Here is an 11,339-nt window from a genome sequence, read left to right as displayed (position 1 = left end):
TCCTGCAGACACTGCTGACAGGGGCGGTGGTGCCTCTTTGCAGGGGGTGCACATGAACCCCCTACCTCAAACCCCATCTCAGTCTCCTCTTCTCTAGACTAATAAGCCCAGTTCCCTCTGCCTGTTCCTCATAAACAAATGGATTGAGAGCATGTTCAGGCTTGACATCAGGAGGTATTACTTGAGGCTTAGGGCTGCCAGGCTCCCGGGGGAGGAGGTGCTCTCCCCGACCTTGGGGGTCTTCAAGAGGAGGTTGGACAGATACCTGGCTGGGGGGAGGGGGGGTATGACTCCGGGACTCCTTGCTGCCATGGCAGGGGTCGGACTTGATGATCGGCTCAGGTCCCTTCCGACCCCGCCAACTCTGACCCCCCCGGCCCATTTCTGCTGCCCGCGGGCGCTGACAGAGAGGCGGCGGCAGCCCGGGAGCGGTGGTTTTGCACCGCGCCGGGCGGGGGCCAGACACGCCGCGGCTGCCCGGGCGGGGGGCGGAACTACAGCTCCCAGCGCCCCGCGCCGGCGCGGGCAGCCGCAGTCGGAGCCGGAGCCGGAGCCGAGCCGGAGCCGCCGGCCCGGCCGAGCAGGAGGAGGCGCGGCGGCGCGGCGCGGCATGCGGCGGGGCGGCGGGGCGGCGGGGATGGCGGGGGCGCGGGGGCGCCGGGCCGCGCGGGTGCCCTGCTGCTGCCGCCGCGGCGCCTAGGGCCGGAGCGCGGGCGCGGGGCCGGCGCGGGGCCGCCAGCATGAAGAAGCAGTTCCACCGCATGCGCCAGCTCGCCAACCAGACCGTGGGCAGGTGAGCCGCAGCCCGGCGCTGTCGGGGGGCGGCGGGCGGCTTGCTGGGGCGCCGCGTGAGCTGATGCGCCGCCTGGGCCCGCGTCCAGAGACCTGGTTTTGTTTGTTGTTGTGTAATGCTCAGAGACTTTGCAGATTTTGTCGAGAGGGAGCGGGAGAGGGGAGTTCCCCCCCCGCCCCCTTCCCCGGTGAGACGAGTTTCTTTGCGCTGGGATGGTGGCACAGGGGAAAAGCAGCTGGGAGGATTTCATAGAGCATTATATATAACCCAGAAAGTGCTGCCCCCGCCCCAGCAGCGTGCTCTGCCTGTTGTCAGGATCATATTCTCCTTTTAACGGCTGGAGCGATGGTCTTGAAAACAGTAAATCCATCATTATCCCTGCCCCGCCTGCATGCTGCCGGAGAGAGCCCTCCTGCGCCCACCTTTCCATCACGCTGTCACGGTTCCTCCTTTGTAGTTAGCAGCTCGGAAGAGAATGGCCCTGACAGCCTTTGATACCCGGTCCTCTGTGATGGCTCTGTTTTGCATTAGCTCATGGGAGTCTTTCTCTCTCTCTCTTTTTTTTTTTTAAATATCCTTTCCCTCTTCCTCTGTTGACTGCGGTGCAGCTCTGAAACACAGTGCTGTGCCGTCTTGCTTCTAGATCCTGATTTAAGAAGGCATTGAAGTATTCTGTTAGCCCTGGCCTTGCTGCTGTCTAACCGTGTTGAGCTGCACCATCGCATCAAGGAATAGCATCCAGAGGGCCAAGTTGGATTTTAGGGCCGCATTATGCTAGCTGTTGTGCGCTTCCACAAATGAAATACAGTCCCTGCCCCAAGGAGAGCTTAGTCAAGGGCTGCTTAATGCAAGGTTCCAAGTTGCAGGAAAAATACAATCAGATCAGAATAAGGATGTGATTGTTATTTATGTCTTAAAGGGGGAGCTATCACTAGAGGGGAAACGAATGACTCACTAATTAGAGTTTTACTATGCAAAACCATAGATTGGCTTGGCCCCTGTCTGAGTTGTCGCTGCACTGAAAAACTCCATGGAAGTTCACAGAGGAAAAATGCGAGCTCCCTGCCCCAGGGGTTTGCAGTCTTAAGCCTGCAGTGATCTGCACAGAAGGATCTCTGAAGCCACTGGCTCTTTGTATGGATGTTGGGACCAACCTGCACAGGTTTCATTACAGAGATCAGGTCCTAAAGTGGACGCTACAGGGAAAGGTCCTGGGGGGCCAGGGCAGGAGAAGAACAACAATGCCAGGAGAGGATCATATGATGCTTTTGTTACATATTTGATTGGTCTAGTTTTAGAAGGAGTGCTGAAGATTTTCTGGCAGGAAGGAGAGAGGTATTGTCACAGGGCAGGGGTGAAAGCAGGAGAAGTGAATCTGGAGGAGGTTTTGGAAGGAATATGAGGTAGCATACCCAGCAGAGTCAGTTCCCTGTAAAATAAGTGGTAGAGGGGATGAGAAATTTATGCTATTGCCCAACCATAAGCATTCAAAAAACATGGGCCAGGCTTAAAAAAACCATGATATTTTAAAAATTTATAACCGAGCAATTTTTAATTGTATTTATTTATTGGGATGGTAAAAAATCGCTTTCTGTCTTTGGAGCTTGCAGTTTTACTTGAGATCATGTTTTCAGCTTTCCTCTACAGTCAGTTAGATGCTTCATTTTCTTCTTAAGGGATGCAACGATTTGCAGGTTCTCACATGACTCGAGGTGCTGGAACGTTCAGAAATGTGTCGGATATCACGGGTCTCATGACAGAATTGCAGGAGTTGGCACCACTGGATTTACTAACGTAAATCCATAATTCCCACAGGGTTTAATCTGGATTTGAATTGTGAGCAGAATTCAGTCCACTTAGATGTTTGTGCTGTAATGCCTGAAATAATGAGCGCTAGAACACCGCGTATACTTACCCAAGGGCTGAAACCCATGTAGCTTGTGGAGTTTAACTGGTGAACAAAGCGTGTGTTGATCTGGAGTGTGCATTTTCATGACCTCAATTGGAAGAATGCTAAATCATGGCATAGACTGTCTTTGAATTGTCAGGTTGTAGGGTTTCTGCCCTTGCTAATAAAGATGTCTTGGAAGGATGCTTGCTTTCTTCATTGGCCAAGAGCATTCTGTCTGCCCCTGGTTTCTGACAGTGGCCAGGACCTCTTGGTCCAGAGTAAATTTCTTTCCAACTCTGGTTTATTAGGAATTGAATTATGCTCTAAATTAATGAGATCTGGCATGTGTTATACCATCCCCTTGTATCCTGTCTGAAGTGAGTATAGATGTCTGTGTTCATATGAATATCTAATCCTATTATTCTCTTAGCTACAGCGTTGTCTTCTGACTGTGTTCAAGTATTAAGAAGAGTTGTAATGATTTAATTACCTGTCTTGATTACAGACAGATTTAGAACCTTCACAAGTTAAAAATAAGTAGACAGCTCTTTAGGTTTGAATTAATTGGATATGTATGTGAGTGTTTGTTCACAGATGACACTGGGCGCATCTGCATGTGACACTACATTGCCATAGCGACACACTACAACGACATAGTGTCCATGGGTGTCTACATGTGATCAGCAGCTGCTTTGCCATAGCGATGTGCACCCCTTGTTGTAGTGTGCTGCTACGGCGAAGTAGCTGCTAAAAATAACCATGCGTCGTGCATAAGGGAGGTTACTGTGCCATGCTTTAGTACATCTAAAAGGAAGTACTGAAGCCATGGCGCAGTCACAGCGTCACTGTAGGGCAATGTCTAGATGCGTTCACTGTGTAATGAATAGAAGCAGCAAGAACACTGGTCGCTGAGCCATGGCTCGGACATGTTGAAGATACACCACGTGAATCTGCTTCCTTTGAAACTCTTGAGTCTTGTCATTGATCTCCATGGCGGTGAGGGATGTCCTTCCTTTTCTAGCAGTCCCAGGTCTCTGGAGGTGCAGATCAGTGAAGCAGTTCATTCAGAAACAGTCTCCTGAGGGCCTCATTTACATTGTCTGTGGGGTGACTTTAGATGAAAATAGGGTGACTTTGCACCAAATTTGAGGAGAGTGGTGCTGGGGAGGGACTGGAGATAGAGCTGAGCAGTGCTTCGAAAGGGGATGATCAGGGAGTTGGAAATTCTTTTTGATGAGGGTTAACTATGGGCATAGGGCAGGGGCGTGCTCTTGATGGTCCTTTGACAGGTCAGAATTTCATCTCTCCAGGAGAGGTGGCACCATGTTGGACTTCTAGCAATGTGCATTGGCACTGAGTGGGAAGGACCATTGCTCATTCTGAGAATGCTGTTTCTGGTCCACCTCGGCCCGTCTGTCCCTTAGCCTTGTGATTGCCAGGTGATTTCCTTGGTGGTGGGGCTTTTGTTGGCATCCTCTGGAGTTGGGACTGGAACTCATCAGTTCTTCTTGCTCCATGTTGCTGGGATGCGTTTCCAGTCTCCTTCCTCTACACATCGGTGGTACAGAACTGTTGTCCCAACAACAGCTGCTTGTTTAAATCGAGTCTCTGCAACTCCTATATTTTGAGGTAGCGGGATTTTTCCCACTGTCTTGGGTGAAGGCAGCCCTCTCCTCATTGCTTTGTTTGGTATTCTGCCGCAGTTTCTTAGCATGTGTGTAAATTGTATGTTTCTGAGGGCTCTTCTTGGACCCAAATTTATCCTTAAGTAGTGAGCCCAATCCTCAGGCAGTATAGACAAATTTGGTACCATTAATTTCAGTAGATCTGAGGATGTGGTTGGTAAATCATAATTACTGAGGTATTTTGTCCAGCCTTGCTGATGGGACACATGGGTCTTTGCTTGGCTGCCTTTGACTGCTTTCCCAGGTCTTGGAGGGGAAAGCTTTCTAACTGTTAGATGCTGGAGAACTTATGAGAGGTCTGGACTCTTGAGTACTATTCCCAGCTTCAGGCTGAGGTTGTAACTGGGAGGCTGCTGCAGATCGGAAATCCTAGGCTCTCTTTCTGGTTCTGGGGGGGAAACCTATAGATCTAATGATTTCTTTCTGAAAGACATCATGACCTTGTGCAACTTTTCAGTTCGCCAATGTGTAAAATGAGGCAGCTGACGCTTGCCTCCCGAGATGGAGGTGCGAGTTGCTGGAGGATGCAATTTGCAGGTAAATATAAACAGCAGAGAGTGGAAGTGATGAGGCTTAAACTCAGGACATCCTGGCTTCCAGGTCAGTGCACCTTCCCTTAGGCTACTGGGTGCTTGGGGCATCCATCTCTCTTTTCTTATACCATTTACGTATTTTATGGCACATGTGAGAGCTCTTGGCTTGGCCTGCAACATTGAGTCTGTTCCTGGTCAAGATGGTCCCTCCTGGCTCTTGTGTTTCCAGATGGACTGGAGCTAGAAGCTGTCCTCAAGGAAGAGGGCTAACCCTGTGGTCTTTGGTTAGTTTAAACCACAGATGCTGGCTCATTTGGAGGGCAACAGCCAGGGTTTTCATGGAACAGAAACGATAAACTTCAGTAGTGCATAGTTCCCTGCTCTCTGGAAGTCCATTGCTGTCGTGCTGTGCGGGTGTTAGAGCGTGGTTAAGAGCATCCCAATACTTGGCATTCATTTGCTTTTTAGGATTGCTCTGGGTGGATCTCACGTACCCGTTCTTTCTCCCTCTTCCTCTTTCCTTCTTGTGCTGAGTGGGTTTGTGTAGGCCATGGCATTTCAAGTGAGGATGCGCCCTGCAGTTACACAATGGCACTGACATACATTTCTGTGCTGTTCTGTCTCCCTCCCCCCTTCCTGAGAGCAGCCTAACATTTTAGTTGTCTTCTGACTGCTGCTTTGCACTGAGCAGACATCTCCACCCAGCTGTAAATAAAGAATAATAAATAAGAAGGACACAGACTAGAATTTTTGTTTCCCTAGGGTAGCTAACTCATGAGGAACAAATGAAAGATTTGCATTTTAACCCTCCTGCCCCTTGCATCCCTGGATCCACAGTGCCTTACCGTCTCACCAGCGACAAAATCCCGCTGACTACCAGTATCCTGGACTACCCTTAACTCTCCTCCCATCTCCTGTCCCAGGAATCCTACACACAGATAGGACAGTGGCCTATGCTCCAAAACAGAGCCGATGCAAGGATCTGTTTCTTGGTTCCTCGCTCTTCCTTTAAATATGCATATGAAGGTTGTCACTTTAGTTGTTTGTGGGGGAAGAACAATATTATGCCAGAGAGATGACAGCCGAAGAGGGTGGTTTAACTTGATTTCAGTTCTTTGAGCAATGTTTGTACCAGAAAGAAATTTAATCTCCTCTGGAGACTAGTGATTCCTTTCCCCCTCCCTTCATGCAGGTTTTAGGGGGAATAAAGGCAATAAAGGATAATCTGTATTGGGAAGTAAGCTTCAATAGGTTTGCATCAGAGCATGCCCAGGAATACCTGGTTGTGTTTGCCTTTCAGCATAGAAGTTAAGGCTAGAAACAGAGGTGTGTCAATAAGAGAACAACCACATTGTTGCCTCTGCTCTTACAAACCCTTTCCCTAGCAGCTGCTCTATGAAATGGCCATGATTTCACAGCAGCCCTCAAGGTTTTGAATAGGGCAGGAATGAAACTGGCCGATAGGTCGATTCATTCTGGTGCAGCTGGAGAAAGCCTATGGGCAGCAGTGGAGGCACCCAGTCTGCCTGCAGACTCAGTCAATTCCTGTTGGAAGGCCAGTTTCACAGCATGAATTTAATTTTTTTTTTTTAAACAATGCCTAATCTTTTAGAAGCTGATGGTTTGGGCTTCCATCTTTGCAAAGGAAAGAGATGATTTTTTCAGCTTTTCCTTTAGCTACCTAGAGTACACTCTAATAAATATATTGGAAATGTGATAGCTGTACTTCCACTTGAGGAGACTTCCAAATGCCACAGGCTACTCTTTGAGTGATGGCTTCTGGGAATTGCCAGGGCTTGTCCTTGAAATAGAAACAGATTTCCCTAGCTATCTTTTTAAAGTGCAGTGTTCCCTTTTCTAGCTTTGTTAACAGGACACTGACCTGTGCCTGGACTTTTTTATAATTACAATTCAGTTAGCCTGTAGTTCAGGATCTACTAGGGGGGATGCTAAGCATCTTTCTTTCCAGCTATATGAAAGGGACAATTAAGCCCTCCTTATGTAGCCATAGCTGGAAACTACAGGAATGTTTTCCTGCAGTGGTAGGGCACGTGGCAAAGCTTGCTCAGAAGGCTGAAGGTTTCCTTCATTGCAGACACAAGGGCGGGAGAGTTGTTGGGGAGCTGTGTGTGTGTATGTCGGTTATGAGTGAGACAGGAAGCCAAGAAAAAGTAATCGGACAGCATTTGTGGGAGTACCTCTGAGAAGGAGCAGTGTGACAGTGCTTCTTAGGGCACAAGACTGGTTGGAGAGCCAAGGTTAGAATGGCAAACAAGGAAACCGTCCTGCTGGTGTTTCTCCATGCTGCTTTAGGAAATAGGACTCTGTGTTTCTTGTAAATAAAGACGATCCCGTTAAAAAGCTATTGACTTCTGTCATCAGTTTCCCCTTCCGATAGTAATATCCCACCAAATATTGACTAATTATTAGGGCTATGGGTAACAGCGTTTTGTCCATGCATAGCCTCTGCTCTCCAAGGTCTCCCAAGCACTTTGCAGGCATGAACTAAACCCTTTGCACAGCTGAAGGGACATATTGTCACACCAGACTTGCAGTCCCTCTTGCTATTCCATGCTGTCCTGCAATTCTAGTGATTAGAGACCATGTTGCTTATCTTGCATGCGTTCCCAGTTTAAAATAAAAAAGAAACCTTGCCTGTGTTAGTGGTAACACATTCAAGATGAAAGTTGAAAGAATGTTTGAAAAACCGATCCCATTTCTAACACAAATTAAAGCAAAAGTCTAAATCTCAGCATCCCTGGGTTTTGGAGAAACCTTAGATCAGGGTTAAAACTATGTTGCTCATTACCATCACTGTTTTTCTCTATTTCTGCTGTATAAAAGAGATGCCTGTCAACCTGAGACGCTTTCATTTAAAATACGTTTCAAAGTAATTTCAGATCTCACCTCACCTCCCAAATCCCACTACCAGTTATTGGGCACTTGTGGTCCTATTTTCCTGATAAATCTCCTTGGTTGCTTCATGAAAGACCCATACAGAAACCTCAGGGGAACGGGACTGGGGGGATGCTGAGACTAGCGATGCCAGTCGTTCCTAAATTGAGGTCTGTGGGCTGTGGATGATCTGTGAAGTCTATCGTGTGTGGTCTGCAGGCTGCATAGGGCTCTCTTCCTCTTCTCAGTTGGGGAAGTGCATGCTCAGGGGAGACTTGGTGGTAGCCTGTGGATATATCAGGAGTGTGCATCAGGATCTGGGGGAACATCTGTTCACCAGAGCACCCTGAGGGTTGACAAGGTCCAACGGTCGCAAACCTCTCCAAGACCGTTGTAGGCTGGACGTAAGAAAAAACTTCTTTACTGTCTGAGTCCCCAGGGCCTGGAACAGACTCCCCCCGGAGGTGGTGCAAGCACCTACTCTGGACTCTTTTAAGAAACTTTTGGATGCTTATCTTGCTGGGATCCTTTGACCGTAGCTGACTTCCTGCCCTTCGGCCAGGGGGCTGGACCCAATGATTTTGTGAGGTCCCTTCCAATCCTAATGTCTATGAATCTCTGGAAGTTGATGCCAAGTGTGCATGGTGGTCAACATGAAGTGAAGAGAGTTGACAATGGTCTGTCAGTCCAAAATGTTTGGGAATTGCTGGGCTATAGGGTTGTGCCACATGCCTAGAATAAACAAAGTGTAAATGGGAAGGGAAAAATGTTTATTTCACAGCTGCCTTTCACTTAAACCAAAGTGTTACATGCAGTGAAAGCAAGTACAACGTCCCATTTCTCTTAGAAAGCCGTGAGACTTACAGGATCCAATTCAGATCTGGGCCCTGTTGTGGTTGGCGCTGCACCGTCACATGAAAGACAAAAGGGTACTCCTTTCAACTTCTTTTTTCATTGCATCCATCCTGCCAAGTGAAAATTTCCCAGGTTTGGGCTGGTACAGGGTGCTGTGTTCGATTTGCATCATTGCAAGGGAATACTTATATTTACATACGGAGGTTGTTGGACAGCAGGTGCTAGCAGAGATACATCAGCACCGATATGGCATGACACTCCACTGCCAAAAGTGGGCTACGTAGAAGTGTTGCCCGCAGGTCCTTGCTCAGACCAGCGCTGAAGGATGCTCTTGCTTGTTTAAACAGGTGGCTGTGGACAGTAAACTTTTTGGGGCCAGGCTTGTCTTTTCAGTGTTTAACGTGGGGCTTCACTTGCTGACTGAGGCCTCTAGATGCAGTAATAGTATTGTTTTGGAACAGTGGTTTTCAACCTTTTTTTCATTTGTGGACCCCTAAAAAACTTTGAGTTTAGGTGTGGGTATTCACATACTTCTGATTGATCATAGTCATCTTTTGCAAACCCCTTAAATATAATCTGTGGATCCACAGGGGTCCACAGACCACAGGTTGAAAACCACTGATTTAGAATACATCCAGAATCACCTGAGTGTCCTCTACTACTGAGGATCTCTCATGCTTTTTCCAGCAGTCCTGTATTTAGGGCCTTGTCATGTGTTAAACTTAGGACTTGTTTTATTTAGATTATAATAAGCAGTGCTATAAGTCTGAAACTTTTTTGAACAGTCGTATACTAATACTTACTACGGTTGAAATAAAACACATCCTAAGTGACGGCGCCTGTGAAGACTGATGCGATGCAGTGCACTGCAGGGACTGGGAGCAACAAACTGCTGTTTGTTGGTCCCAGCACTGGAGTCTTCTGATAGCGTTACCACCATGGAGCAGTCAGACATTAGCTCAATGTGTGTTAGGTCATACGATCTGGAGATGCTCTCCTCTGGAAAAGCCCTGACTGCTACACTACGATGTTACTTAGCATGTGTTTTAGTGCTTGGACACTAGCATTTCAAGTGCAGTTAACACGTCATAAGTGTAATGTGTGACAAGGCCCTTAGGGCTTTAGAGCAGGGAAAGCAGAGCCCTTTATTTGCAAATCCTGCCTCTCTGCCTAGAAGAGATGGTTAGGAGCCATTTTTCTTGGTCCCTCTAGGGTTCTGTCCTGTCTCACTCTGTGATGCCCCTGTGAACCAACGTTTAATTAGCGTCAGGGATCTTTTTTTTGGACGATGGCTCCCCTGCTAAGCGCCATCCCTGAGAGTGGGTGCTTTCATGGTCTGTACGGGGAGCCACATCCAGCCACTGTGCTGGATGCTTGACCTGAAAACTTTAGAGGAAGTTTGACATACACAAGGGAGATTCCTTTTTAGATCAAGGGCTACGTTTCCCCCTGGGAGCAGCTGTGATACAGGCAGAACTGAGCCCTGGGGAGAGCAGGAGGCACCACTGTTTCCATCCCTTCGCGTGTCTGCTAGGAGCAAACAGCTTTAAACTCCAGGCGGGAGGAGCACTGCCCTTAGGATACCAGTCTGGCCAGCCAACCCCCCCACTTGCCCTGCTTACTCTGGACCATCCTAGCAGACTGAGATGGTGCAGGCATTGGGCACTGCTGTGTCCTCTCCACCCCAAACCCCAGGGAGCAAATTGGTTCCTAAATGCTTATTGAAACCTCTGGAAATGCTTGAATCCAAACCTTGGGGGTGGTAACACTGTTGACTGCAGTCAAGTGACTTCAGGGCCTGGTGTCTCTGGCCACTGAGTTTCATTTTACTTTTAAAAATATTTAATTCCTACTAAAATGACACACCCCATTTTCTTTGGGCCCAAAGTAAGTGGTCTTTGCAGCCAGAACCACCCATTTGGAAGCTGTTCCATGAGCAGCTTCTCTGTCTGCTTCATTTCTGGGAAATGATGGCATCTCTGTTAGCAAACTGCCATTGAGAATCCTCTGGATATTAATATGCTGCTGTGAAAATGTTGCAACTTGGGCCCACCCATGCTGATTCCCAGGACCATCTGAAGGGGTGTCAGGCACCTTGGATGGGATTGGTTAGGGCACTTGGCTGTTTATCAGGAGCTGAAGAAAATAGGACCTAACTTTATGCACGTTAAACTCCAGGCTGTACAATCTGAGAAGAAACCAGGGTGTCAGACATCTGTCTGTTTCCCATGGTCCTGTCGGCAGTGGCCTGCTGGGGGGGCGCAGAGCAGGAATAGAGTTCACATGCCTTTTTCCCCTCTCTCTTTCCTTGAGTTTCCCAATCTATTTGCTACTCTTCCAGTAGAGATAATATCATAAACAGGGGAATCTAATCCACATGCTGAAAGGAAACCAAGCAATCCACTGCAGAAAGGAAATAAAGATCAAGCAGCTGCGGCTCAGATTGCCTCCGAAGGCCTGCAGTGGCACATTTGCAGAGGTGAGATTTCCCTGGCTAATTCTGTCAGCAAACAGGGGAATTGTTATTTCTGGGGAGTCAGCATTAAAATCCTCAGTGCGCAGATAGCATGAAGATGGGTGATAAACATAGGTAATTGTACTCGCATGAGTGGCTCCCATGATCCTGCATAGCAACACACAGAGGAAGGGTGGAGCTAAGAAGCAGAATTAAACAGACAAGCCTATTG

General features: G+C 48.1%; 1 protein-coding gene across 12 annotated transcripts in view; it reads left to right on the top strand.

Annotated features, from left to right (window-relative positions):
• Nucleotides 1-373: 373 nt before the first annotated feature.
• Nucleotides 374-11,339, top strand: part of ARHGAP44 (Rho GTPase activating protein 44) — a 181,258-nt gene continuing 170,292 nt past the window's right edge. For 2 of the 12 annotated variants that reach the window (XM_090059051.1, XM_090059046.1), the window contains exon 1: nucleotides 403-793. In XM_090059051.1, the coding sequence (XP_089915177.1) occupies nucleotides 741-793 (53 nt within the window). In that variant the 5' untranslated portion in view covers nucleotides 403-740. Of the gene's footprint in view, nucleotides 794-11,339 lie in introns of all 12 variants that reach the window. The other 10 variants (XM_090059047.1, XM_090059040.1, XR_016443723.1 and 7 more) reach the window with 10 other exon arrangements.

Source organism: Crocodylus siamensis, chromosome 8 (assembly GCF_052110815.1).
Source record: "Crocodylus siamensis isolate JL-2025a chromosome 8, ASM5211081v1, whole genome shotgun sequence".
NCBI lineage: Eukaryota > Metazoa > Chordata > Crocodylia > Crocodylidae > Crocodylus > Crocodylus siamensis.
This window is presented reverse-complemented; position numbering and strand designations above follow the sequence as displayed.